General features: G+C 34.8%; 2 protein-coding genes across 2 annotated transcripts in view; one reads left to right on the forward strand and one right to left on the reverse strand.

The window, feature by feature from the left end:
* Positions 1 to 421: 421 nt before the first annotated feature.
* On the reverse strand, positions 422 to 10,804 carry LOC132852853 (kelch domain-containing protein 1). The gene is made up of 13 exons (XM_060880333.1): positions 10,593 to 10,804; positions 9,992 to 10,062; positions 9,672 to 9,789; positions 9,225 to 9,337; positions 6,815 to 6,899; positions 6,660 to 6,743; positions 6,385 to 6,465; positions 5,978 to 6,036; positions 5,375 to 5,484; positions 2,857 to 2,929; positions 2,529 to 2,613; positions 2,326 to 2,378; positions 422 to 1,441 (listed from the first exon to the last, which is right to left on the reverse strand). Exons 1-13 carry the CDS (start codon positions 10,686 to 10,688, stop codon positions 1,291 to 1,293), a joined length of 1,179 nt encoding a protein of 392 aa, XP_060736316.1. The 5' UTR covers positions 10,689 to 10,804; the 3' UTR covers positions 422 to 1,290.
* A 229-nt stretch (positions 10,805 to 11,033) lies between these two features.
* pole2 (polymerase (DNA directed), epsilon 2) overlaps positions 11,034 to 13,431 on the forward strand; it is a 10,572-nt gene continuing 8,174 nt past the window's right edge. The window contains exons 1-5 of the mRNA XM_060880332.1: positions 11,034 to 11,157; positions 12,529 to 12,629; positions 12,713 to 12,788; positions 12,864 to 12,941; positions 13,120 to 13,213. Of these exons, the coding sequence (XP_060736315.1) occupies positions 11,090 to 11,157; positions 12,529 to 12,629; positions 12,713 to 12,788; positions 12,864 to 12,941; positions 13,120 to 13,213 (417 nt within the window). The 5' untranslated portion in view covers positions 11,034 to 11,089. The remainder of the gene's footprint in view (positions 11,158 to 12,528; positions 12,630 to 12,712; positions 12,789 to 12,863; positions 12,942 to 13,119; positions 13,214 to 13,431) is intronic.

Below are 13,431 nucleotides of genomic sequence, written 5' to 3' on the forward strand. Positions count from 1 at the left end.
CAGTTCTCATTTTAAAGCATAGATGTGTTTAAATGGATTTTCTGCTTCTGAAAACCTCTAAGTACTGCGATGGGTTGGCACTCCGTCCAGGGTGTATCCTGCCTTGATGCCCGATGACGCCTGAGATAGGCACAGGCTCCCCGTGACCCGAGGTAGTTCGGATAAGCGGTAGAAGATGAATGAATGAATGAATGAAAACCTCTAAGTATAATAACCTCTTGTATGTGAAATTGCTAAATCTTTACTCGCAGATGTATTTTAATGTTTAGCCAAATTGCGCAAATGCTATGACGCTGACTATCTGTTGTCTAAGAAGCCTAAACGTATTTCATCATCACAGTGCCATCACGGTGTGAGTGCACAAAACCCTGTACTGAGGGTTTTTTTTTTATATTTAAGGCCCATTTTTAACTCTATGTAAAAAGTCAGTGTGCAGAGGATCAATAACTTTTTACACATTAATAATTTAATTAATAACATTAGTCACATTAATGCAAAACAAACTGGTTTGAACCAAGCAAGTAAGTAATCAAAACCTAATTTGCAAAAAACTTAATTTGCAATATATATTCTCTAATATCATGTAAATTCACACAAAATAATATATTTTTATTTCAGAAAGTTTTTTCCCCTCTCTCCTTGTGATAATCAACAGAGTGCAATGAAGTAGAGCTCTATATCGTCGCTGTCGGGCGGAAACTTTTTTTTGGAAATTTGTATGTCCAAATTTGGTCAATTTCATATTTTTTCACATATCGATGCTATTGGTCAGTCCCCACGTGGGTCTGTTATTTTTACAAGTTATTAACCAATCTAAAGTCTTGAAAATAGCTTGAGCGCAAATCTCATAACTCCATTGGACACTTCAACTGTCCACCTCTTCCTCACTCCGATTTGCGGCATATTTCTCCTCAAGAAGAGTCGCAACGAATCAACACGTCTTCTGAGGTAAATGTCTTCAAAACACTGGGCTCAAAGAAAAAAAAATCTTGACCCCCGCTAGTTCTGGTGCTCGTCTGAGGACAGGAATTTAGCGCAAGACAATCCAATGCAACGCAGACTAAACCCTGTGCATTGCAGATAAGGTACGGCGTTTTTTTAATTTCCTGAAAAATACCGGTTTTGGAGATACGAGGATTCCGCCTGACAGTGGCGATATGTTAAACTTCCTCAAAAGAAGTTAACATTATTTACTAGACCTTACCCAAATTTACACATTTTCTACATATTCATCATAGACATATACATCATAGACATGTTCTACACATCATCTCGTCTTTCCAGACAAAATTACTCAAGTGGTTTGATGACATTCTGTGATTTTTTTATGGATCTGAAAAAGGTTATCCTCTTCTGCATACTGTACATTAATTTATGTGGTAAACCTGCAAGCTCGGACTGAAACATTTTGGCATTGCTTGCAATGAAGTCCTCACATAACCTGTAATAATATAACGGAACATAATATTACATGTGTTTAGTTACATGTGACAAACAACATTTCAAAATAAAACAACAGTTACATTACATTTATTATTCATTAAAGTTCTAAGAATCATCTCAGAGAACTCCTAATTTAGCTTAAAAATATCTACATAGGAATCTTAGTTAAAGAGTGATTCGGGACCAATTTCAGTGCAACTCTGAGCAAGGAAAGACAAAAACATTTGGGATGAGTTGGGGCTGACCCCATTACTAGATTATACATTCTTTAAAATGGACATGGTAGTTTAAGATGAGGACCACTGATTGGATGATTGTGAGTTTGAATCCCAGGTTGACCATGTATCTGCTGCTGAACCCTTCAGCAAGGCCCTTGAGAAAGGACCTTAACCCCTAGTTAAATGAGAATAAAAATGAGATAAAATGTCATTTTCTCTGGATAATGGTGTAAATATGAGAACTTTTAAATATGTTCTATTATAAGTTTTCACTTAATTTGACCTATTTAGCCCTAATTAAACACATACTGTACATTTATCGCCCACATTCCTAAAAAGTCTCTTAGAATTTTGTAGCAACTATTTGCACTAAGAATTTTTATGACTATGGCCCAGGCCTGGATTTTGCCTTGTGCAGTTTTCTAAGACTTTTTTTTTTCTACAAATTTTCATTTTGGTTATACATCAATAAGGCCTTCTAAATGTGATTTATGATAAAAAATTTAATTAAAGCCTTGCTCATACTTGATAATTAGCTTGTAAATTACTTATAGTATTAAAGTACAAAATACAGCGAAGTACTCCAGTAGTGGGTTAGTGAAAATATTTATTGACAGTTATCTCTCCCTTCAGCATTGGCAGGACACAAATTTATGATTCTTACCGTATTAATGAGTAAGGCTGGGTTTGGAACACAAGAATGTCATTGCAATGACCCTATAAAGAATGTTCAAAAGCATAACATTTCTTCAGTAGTCAAATCTAACAGCAAATATGATGCCGATTTGGCTTTTTAACATTTACGATCATGAGTATTAAATAATGCTGAAATATGTTATCTCAAGTGATGCAGTGCATTTGACTTACAGAGTCCACTAAAAGAATATAATCATGACTTCCTCCAAAGACAATAACATCTGATTTCCCTCCCACACAAGCAGTGTGCCATAGCCTGAGAAAAAAGAGAGAAACTTAAAAGAATTGCCACTGAAGCAGGAACACCAATAACACAACTGACTTTGTTTTACAGAAAATGTCCGACCCAGCATTAATACCTGTATTTTTAAGTATTAAATATCCAGTAACTGCAGCAAAGTGAATAAAAAACATTATGTGGGTTAGATAGTTTGGAGGGTGAAAAATGACAAAACATTGGGAGCTAATTTCTGACAGTCAGGTTTTCAGTTTTTCCTACCGTGGTTTATCCATGTTTGAATGCTTAATTTCTGCCCATTGATTTGTCTTCAGATCAAAAATCCAACCATCACCTAAAAAGAAGTGTAACTGGTGTGAAGACAATTATTTGGTGCAAACACCGTAATACTCCTGGCTAACTATCCATAACATTTCTCTATAATTCTGAGCTGTAAACAAACATTACTAGTAAATACTGTTTCAAATAATACCTAAAATGACATTTGTTAAAAAAAATAAATTAATTAAGGTAGATGTTTGGCTTGGTTTACTATGGATTAGTATGGAATATCTCAGAGGTTCCGGCAAAATATAATTACTCTGTATATTTATGGACCTTTTCTTTAACAAGCAGTGTTTTTACTTATTTTGAGGTACTTTTTATTTAGAGGTTTATTACAATATCTCTGCTAATTGGCTCTAAATGCAATGATCTGCATCCTAAACCCAAGACAGGGGAACAACTATGGGCAATTGTGGCAGGGCTGCACTATTATTCAGACTGTGTGGATATCGTACGTCAAACTAGGAAGCAGCGGCAGGTTAAAATTAAGGACATTATAATTTTGGGGGTTGTGGGAGATTTGGGTTCTCCAGTCATAAGAACTCCTGTTTCCATGGGTTGCTGTTCATTGTAGGGTACTTTGAGGGTAGGCTGAGATCATTGGGTTTTTATGTTTTCCCCTTGCTTTCCTCCTCCATTCTATCGGAAGGCAGGTGAACATAACTGTTCCTCAACTATAGGTAGTACTGTTAATGAACAAGGTATCAGGTGATTTAACTGACCATAGTTGTACCCCTAATAGGTTTATTACTTGGAACATTAAACGTTTGGGTAGCCTAGTAAAAAAAATATCTAAGGTATTTAGTCATCTAAAACATCTCTGATATACTGTAGGGTTTTTTTTTATTGCTCCAACAAGCACACTTGAGGAATCATGTTCATCTTAGTCTAAGGTGTTCATGGGAAGGGGAAGTTTCCCATTCTAATTTTATTTCTAAAGCCAGAGGGGTTGCAGTTTTAATTAATAGACAAATGTTCAATTCTCACATTTTGATTACTCTGATTTCATGAATAAATTATTCCAAAGGCTTCCCTTCTTAGGCAGTCATAAGTCAATATTTGGTTTACATTTAAACTGTGTTATCAATATTTATTGATCTTTCAAATCTGTAAACTGTGACATTTATCTGATTCTGTTATCCTCCTTCTAAAGAATTCTCTTTATTTGCACCCCTTAGTTCACCATGGAGATTTCCTATAATTATCTTCTGTTATCTGATGACAACTTATTAATTAATTATTAATAATTTCATCTCAAACACTGATAATAAAAGCATACCTATTCAGCATTTGTGAGTAAAAGGAATAAAACATGAGTCACTTCAAGTATTTTAAAGACTGATTATTTGATAGCAAACAGATCATATTCACAAATGTTAGAGTGCCGACAGGACCTACAAACTAAGTTTGAGCTCCTTACCATTACTTAAGCTGAACACCTTCTCTCTGCAAATGTTGTTCCTTGATCAAATTAAATTATATTATAAATTATGTAACTGATTAGAAGAATTAATTAGTAATTAGTAAAAATTAATATTCTACCTAGATTTTTGTCTTTTTGTTTCAGTGCCTCCATTTGTTTCTATCCACAAGTCTTTGTAGGTAATTGGATCAGACAATCTCTCCTCTTTTTTGGAACAGAATGATCCCTAGCATTGCCAGAATGTTACTTCAGAGACACATATTAGATTTTCAGTTATATTATTGGGCTGCTCTTATACATAACATACTGATCTAATTAACCAGAAATTAAATGTGAGAATTGCAGTTTGGTTGCTCAATCTTGTATTCAGTCAAATTTTTATTGCTTTACTATCCTCTTCCCTACCTATCAAAGCATCTGGCTTTACAGCTAGTCCAGTGACACTGCCTTCTATTAGAATGTGGTACCAATTTAGAGATCAGCTTTATTTTTAATCCAATAGAGTTACCATTTTTTTCCCCAACATACATGGATCCTACTTCTATTCAATGGCAGGATAAAGTGTTAAGACCATCAACTTCCTAAATTGCAGGTCACATGAAAATATTGCGGATAGATTCTGGAACAAAGTGACCACTGGGGCAGTCATATACAAGGTATTTACAACTTATGTATCTAATCTAATCTAAGTGCATTTCATGTATTTTATTATACCTACGACACTCATGCTCAGAATTTGACACCAATTGCATGATTACATTATTATATTCTGTATTATATTATCTAACATGAACATTACAGTGGAAGGTCAGCTATTACTGCATTAACTATTTGCATTAAATGATCATTCTAGCTGATTATTGTTAGGTTTCAAAAGGTGCTTTTTACTCTTGACATATTACAGAATTATGTGTATTGACATAAATCTGACTCAAGTGTGCAAACTGGTAACAACAGTGAACTAGGATGGAACTGAATTAAGTAAATGTAAATGCAAGTGATGATATATTGGTCTTTAAAGGACCAACTCACTCATGGGTGTGCAATCCACACTAAGTCCACCAAAGAGAAAGAGCGTTGTCTCTGAAACTGCATTTAGTGTATGCCATGATCGGCCCAAAGGAAGTGTGCTGGTTAGAACACTAAAACAATGCAAAAACATAAAGTACAATATATGGCCAAAACAAGATGGAACATCACACCTAAATGTGCTTCCCAAGATGACGTTTTTGCATGCTGTAGCACAGTGCACTGTCCATAAAGGCATAGTTTGCCAAGGTGGCAGGGCACAAAGCCCTGACTTCTATTCCACTAAACACCTTTGGGAAAAATTGGAACTCTGATTGCATGCCAGGCCTTCTTATAGTTTAGTTTAGTCATCCCAGGAGAGTGGAAACTTTTATAGCAGAAAGGGGAAACCAACTGCATATTAATGGCTATGGTTTTGGAACGGGACACTCAACAACACATATTGGTGTGATGGTCAGGTTTCCACCTACTTTTAGATATAAAGTATATATCGTTTGTAATAGCTGGACAAAAAAACACAAAGGAACATAGATAGGAATCACAGCTACAGTATATAAGTGAGTGAATATATGAAATAAGATCCATATAGATTGTATGATTTCTTACATTTCATACCACATCCATGTATTTAAATCCAGACAATGAAGGTCACATATTCTTGTCTCCTGTCAAGATTACATTCATAACAACATTCTGTAAAATTAATGTAAGTTTAGCATTTCTTAATTTTTTGAAACTCATATTTAGACAGAAAACAGGTCTAATAAATGCAGGAAATAAATACTGAATATAAAATATACAGTGACAATTATGTTATAAAAAGAATAATTAAATATTATAAAAAGAAGTTTACTGATCCACAAAGAATGCAAAATGTGAGATATATATATATATATATATATATATATATATATATATATATATATATATATATATATATATATATATATATATCATAAAGGCATTAAGCAGCAAAAAGTTTTAATAATAATATTGTATCAAAGGGGACCTACCATTATTCGTCCTCCACAGACATACCCTTTATTACCTATGGTGGCACTGGCATGGGCAGCCCTCGGGGCAGGGGCATGCCCCTACATCAAGTAAGAATAATTTTTAAAGTGAAGAATCATGTTTAAAGTGACTTCCAGTGTATTGCTAAGTTTAAGAAAACACTGATTACTCCTTATTTGATATAATTGTAAATAAAGTAATGAAATTAATAAAATTAATAAATGCCTATAAATTGCATAAATTATCAATGTTTAGAAGTATACAAATTTCTTACAAAAGTTTGTGGTTGTGTCCAACATTTTGAATCTGAGTCAAACACATGAACTTCACTGTTCCAGCCCCATAAGATGTCTTCAGCCTTGAAGAAAGAAAATGCGATGCTAACAACAAAGTTTTTATTTGCCTAAAATAAATGCGCTGATAAATTACCCAAGAAGTTTCATCCACAACAAAAGTGCCAGGGTTGGTGATTTCACTGCGAAGCTTATGACCATATCCACCAAAGTAAATAATCCTGAAAAAGACACAACGGATGACACTGATACACTGGAAACAGCGTTTAAGTGGAATATCTAACTAGGCATGACGTATAATTTTATTATTATGATTTTCATGAAAAATTAAACTTTCCTGTACATATTAGGTGTGACATCAGATATAGTAGTTGATATTTTTGTAGTGTGGGCATGGTCGTTGTGCTGTGGATGTAGAGGAGGGGGGTTGGTATATAACGCATGAGATTCTCTTGCGACTCATAACCACCAGTGTAACCAACTGTGTCTTTGGTCTTTGTGGCAGTATTCTGTGAACTAAGCTCTAAAATAGATTTTAATGATTCAGCTCTCAAGGATATATTCCGCTATGAAATATCACAGCTAATGCCACCACTGTATTGTAGGTAGGATTTGCGTTGCGGTTGAGTGGGTCTACTTTTACTGTTGGTGTCACAGAGGAAGAAAGTGGCACTAATTTTAAGCCTGCTCACACCATGCCTGCCACGCCAAAGCCTGCTCACACCATGCCTGCCACGTCAAAGCCTGCTCACGTCATGCCTCTGCCAAGATGGCTGCCATGCCAGAGCCCTGTAACACATGTAACATGTGTTTTGTTCTGTTTTTCTATGTCTTTTATTTTAATAACTGTTAATAATAATTAATTTTTAATAATTGTTCGTAATTTTAATATTTTAATATCTGTTTCTTGTGTCTTGCTTCCCTTGCCCCATGTCCTCCTGCCTGGTTTATGTGTCATGTCATTGGTTGTTCCTAGTCATGTGTTCTTGTTCTTGTTTGTCATTGGTTCCCCACTTGTATTTAACACTGTTTGTTTGCCATGTTCTTTACGGTTGTTCATTTATGGCTTGCATTTGCGAGTGATTGTGTTTCTCGTCTCGTCTCGTCTTTATCCTGCATTTGGATCCTCTGCCTCTTTGTTCTACACGTGATAGTCATCTTCCACCAAACTAAACAGCCACCAACTTACTTAGCCTGTGCATGATCAGCAATGGCTCTTCAAAGCCTTCATGCAGGAACAGGCTGAGAGCCATTGGGCACTCCAGAGACTGCTGCAGTCAACCACAGCTCCAGCTGTGTCAGCAGGCTCACTAAAACTGGAACACTAAAGAATATAAAAAACATAACCTTGTCTAATGAATCTTTCTACTAAGGTACACATGGTAGGGTCATATGGTCATAATTTGGCAAGAACAGCACAGATCCATGGACTCAAACTCCATTGTGTCAATGGTCCAGGCTGGTGGTGTATTGATGTGAGTAGTGTTTAACTGACACATTTGGAGCCTGTTAATACTAATTATTCATTATTTACTATTACAATTACCACACTACTAATGGTTCCTTCCAGCATAAAAACACACTGTCACAAAGTCTCAAACTTGTTTCAGGAACATAACAATGAGTTTAATGTTCTTCAGTGGCCTTCACATTAACATGATTAAATTATTCATTAATTAATATCATTATGTTTGGGATGTGGTAGAATTTAAAATTTGCAGCATGAATGTACAACTGCAACAATCTGCATTACCTGTGTGATGAAATCACGTTAATGTGGAACACAATCTTAAAGGGAAATTCTTGTGGAATCCATGTCATGAACAACTGAAGCAATTTTGAGAGCAAAGGGAGGTCCTTTTAGTATTAGTACAGTGGTCCTAATAAAGTGCAACCTGAAACACTCAAAGAGCCATTGGACCCATTTCCCACAGAAAAAAAAAACACAGGGAGCCACAAAACCCTTTTGACATCTAAAATGAAGATAACACCGCATATATCATTTTTTACCTTTATGGAAAGTATAGAAAAAACTGTAGTGTGTTGCATTTAGGAAATCAATGAACTGCTACCGAGTAAACGAAATTTTATTTCTGGAGGCAAACAAAAATATTTTGAACAGTTTGAACTAACCCTAACAAAAAAGACGCTGGGTTGAAGGTTACTTTCAAATAAAATGTTCAATGTCTAATTGAGTCCTCTTCGTATTCATGACATCAAAATTTTAACTTGCAGGCTGCAGCAAACCAAAAATGCGTCTGCTTCTGTGTGTCGGATTTCACAAGTCGGCAGTTATGACGCATATTTTGAGCGACAAATAAATTAAACATGGTTTATTCAAATGTTACAAGAGCATCATAATCTTAGAATTTAGAATTACATTTAAAAAAAACAAAACTAATTAACTAAAGTAAAATAAATTTCAATTAAATATTTATTTTCCAAATCTACAGGGAGCCGCAGCAGAGGGATGAAGGAGCCACTTGCGGCTCCGGAGCCGCGGGTTGCCGACCCCAGGTCTAGTCCTATTAACTATGTGCTCCTACCTTCCTTTGTGAACCCAACAGGAAAGCTTGTCACGGGGTGTCGGCAGTAACCCTGCACAATGTCTCAGCTTCTTCCATGCATAATTCCCATTGTGGAGATTGACAGAATAATGCTAGAACAAAAACACACATCATTTAGAAGGCAAGTACACTATTTGGCCAAAGGATTGTGGACACCCGATCATCACACCCACATGTGCTTTTCGAATATCCCATTCCAAATCCAAGGCCATTAATATGATTCCCTTTTGAAGCTTCAACAGCCAGATTTTTTTATGCTGGAAGTGGTCTCTTAATTTGAGTCAAGGGATATCAAACTGTATGACAGTTGATGCCTCCAACACTGTAGCAACAGTTTGTGGAAGGTCAATATATGGGTGTGATTGTGAGATGTCCACATAGTGTATATAGTTTAATCCTTAAGTATGATTGACACTATAGGATTACCTCATTGGTCTGACCATCATCACTGCAACCACCAAATATATACATGATTCCATTTAGATTGCAACCACAGGTACCTGACATAGGTGGTGGAACTTCACCACTCATGTCACACCTATTCCTGAAAAAAAAAGCATTAGATCATTTTAATGCGTTTTTCCTATAAATGTTTGGCATCAATTGTTCTCTGTGCGTATTTTAATCATAACAGTGATTTAAAAAGTATTATACTCATTACTGCATATAAATACAGTATGCACACATGAAAACCCTCAATGTATAATATTATAACATAGTATTATAAATAATATTATAAATAATACCATAACCCAGTGTCCAGGTCATACAACCAGATCTCATTGTTTGGGAGGAAAACTTCAAGATCAGCTGCTGACTTAAAAATACAGAAAAATGGGAACAAATTTATGTTACACTTTTCCTCATTCAACAATGATACACAGAATGAGAAAAAATATATATATTTTATGTGTTTCGACAAATAAAAGCACATACCTAGAGTGATGTTATAGTTAATATAGAGGCCTTTGTCCCAACTAAACATGTAACACTTTTTTTTTTTTAAAGCAAATGACAATTTTTTACCTTGAATAATTTTTGCAAGTTCATTTTTATATTGTTTAATGAGGAAAATACCCAGCACCGTTATAAAGATGTTTATGTCTGTGTTCAGTACGACAATAAATCAGTATTTTGTGCTATATCTTTTCAGGTAGAGAATATGAATGAACATGTATATTTCTTGAATGCTAGAAAAATGTTTTGTTTCCACAATTTGTAAAATGTCGTTCCTTAATGAGGCAGCAACAAAGGATCATTAAATGTCAACATGAGTGTTTGTAATCTGGGTATTTATTTGCACTGGACTTGTAGGCAAATAATATATTGTATATTAAAATCTCTTACCACATAACCTCCCCACACAAATAAAGTGTTTTCTGAGACCACGGCCGTGTGTCCACTTCTTTCTCGCGGCACAAGTTCGGCATTTGACGCTGCCATTGTTTTTAGAGAATATTTATATAAACAAACAAACAAACAAACAAACTTCTAAATGTTTGGTAATGATTAAACTGCAACTGACGAAAACAGCAGAAAGGCGTGGAAAGTACAAGATAGCAATAATAATAAGAGATATTTACTCTGTTCTGTGGTTGATATATTTTTATTATTTATATCTATAAATAAAATAAAATAAAATAAAATAAAATAAAACATATTTAAATAGAATATTCTAATGGCAACGTTTTACAATATTTTAAATAAAACAAACTCGTTTTTGTGCTGTAAACTAAACTCTATGGGGCCTTTATTTTGAAGTATTTTATGGAGGATTTTTTTTTATTACAGGAAGTTGACAAGCACAGAAGCGGAAATGGAAATTTAGCGCCAAGCGATGAAAAATGGACGCACGGAGACTAAAAACAAAAGTTACAGCCGCTTTCAAGATGCGAGGCTTAATGTTGCGACCGTATGTTTCCATTTTAATTGATGTACTATATAAACAAGGTCAAGCTGTTAATAACTGAGGATAATTTACATGTAGCTAAATGACTGTAAACATTGTACTGATGATCTGATGTTGTTTACAGTGACACTAGTCATTAAATGGATGATCTGGTGTCGTTTACAGTGACATTAGTCATTAAATGGATGATCTGATGTCGTTTACAGTGACATTAGTCATTAAATGGATGATCTAATGTTTACAGTGACATTAGTCATTAAATGGATGATCTAATGTTTACAGTGACATTAGTCATTAAATGGATGATCTGATGTTGTTTACAGTGACATTAGTCATTAAATGGATGATCTGATGTCGTTTACAGTGACATTAGTCATTAAATGGATGATCTGATGTTGTTTACAGTGACACTAGTCATTAAATGGATGATCTAATGTTTACAGTGACATTAGTCATTAAATGGATGATCTGATGTTGTTTACAGTGACATTAGTCATTAAATGGATGATCTGATGTTGTTTACAGTGACATTAGTCATTAAATGGATGATCTGATGTCGTTTACAGTGACATTAGTCATTAAATGGATGATCTGATGTCGTTTACAGTGACATTAGTCATTAAATGGATGATCTGATGTCGTTTACAGTGACATTAGTCATTAAATGGATGATCTAATGTTTACAGTGACATTAGTCATTAAATGGATGATCTGGTGTCGTTTACAGTGACATTAGTCATTAAATGGATGATCTGATGTCGTTTACAGTGACATTAGTCATTAAATGGATGATCTGATGTCGTTTACAGTGACATTAGTCATTAAATGGATGATCTGATGTCGTTTACAGTGACATTAGTCATTAAATGGATGATCTGATGTTGTTTACAGTGACATTAGTCATTAAATGGATGATCTAATGTTTACAGTGACATTAGTCATTAAATGGATGATCTAATGTTTACAGTGACATTAGTCATTAAATGGATGATCTGATGTCGTTTACAGTGACATTAGTCATTAAATGGATGATCTAATGTTTACAGTGACATTAGTCATTAAATGGATGATCTGATGTCGTTTACAGTGACATTAGTCATTAAATGGATGATCTGATGTCGTTTACAGTGACATTAGTCATTAAATGGATGATCTGATGTCGTTTACAGTGACATTAGTCATTAAATGGATGATCTGGTGTTGTTTACAGTGACATTAGTCATTAAATGGATGATCTGATGTCGTTTACAGTGACATTAGTCATTAAATGGATGATCTGATGTTGTTTACAGTGACATTAGTCATTAAATGGATGATCTGATGTTGTTTACAGTGCCATTAGTCATTAAATGGATGATCTGATGTTGTTTACAGTGAAGCCAGCAGATATCTGGTGGAGGTGTTGGAGGCTGTTAGTGAAGTGGATCTCGAGGATGTCATTGAGCGGATTCTGGATGGAGTCGAAAAACAACCCTGTAATAAAATTATTCACAAGTAACAACTGCATTTATGAATGGACAAACTAATAATATCCCCCAAATATTTATCCATTTAACAGTGTCCTCTAGCATGATTGAGCTCTCTGTAGCTGAGACTGCTGTGCAGGACTGCAGTCAGTCATGTGATGAAACTATGTAAGAAATAACATGTTACATTTTTACCTCAAACACTCAGTCCATCAACCATAACAGTTGGTCTTTTGTTTCTAGAGACAACGTTTTTAACATCATTGGAGCTTTTGATGTGCCTAGATTTATATACAGCACAGAAAGGAAGAAATTTGTCCCGTAAGCAACTACTTACAGTATTTTTTCTACTGATTTTCTTTTAAACTATTTATTATTTTATTATTATTTAGTAATTACTCAATGTATTGTTAATAGAATCTGTTTTTACCACAATGACAAGTTAATTGTGGTAAAGTATGCATCATAGTGGCTGATTTGTTTTTCCTCTCTCTCACAGTATTAACATGACCAGCCATTCAATTCCTAGTGTGTGCAGCCAAGCTAGAGATAAGGCTGAGCTCTTTAGGGAACGCTATACCATCCTGCATCAGGTATGTTTTTTCCTCAGGTGAGTGTGTCTGCAACTGAAATCGGTGCTTTGTTTACACAGATCACAATAACAAATTAAGCTTTATTATTTTAAATTTTGATAGCTAACGAGGATTTAGAAACACACTGGCTTTTGTCACTATTGCATCTGTTAAACTGGCTCCTTATATGATGTAATATTTGCAGGCAGACAGTAAAGGGAAGGTAACAAAATAGAATG

The sequence above is a fragment of the Tachysurus vachellii genome, chromosome 10, assembly GCF_030014155.1.
Source record: "Tachysurus vachellii isolate PV-2020 chromosome 10, HZAU_Pvac_v1, whole genome shotgun sequence".
Lineage (NCBI taxonomy): Eukaryota > Metazoa > Chordata > Actinopteri > Siluriformes > Bagridae > Tachysurus > Tachysurus vachellii.

What these genes read in the sequence shown, in the direction of transcription:
- LOC132852853 (XM_060880333.1), bottom strand. Translation starts at nt 10,688, where the DNA reads ATGGCAGCGTCAAATGCCGAACTTGTGCCGCGAGAAAGAAGTGGACAC. An exon ending in GACCTGGACACTGGGTTATG is followed by an intron (nt 9,790 to 9,991) that starts GTATTATTTATA and finishes TTTTTTTTTCAG; the next exon opens with GAATAGGTGTGACATGAGTG. An exon ending in ATATTCTTTTAGTGGACTCT is followed by an intron (nt 2,379 to 2,528) that starts GTAAGTCAAATG and finishes CATTCTTTATAG; the next exon opens with GGTCATTGCAATGACATTCT.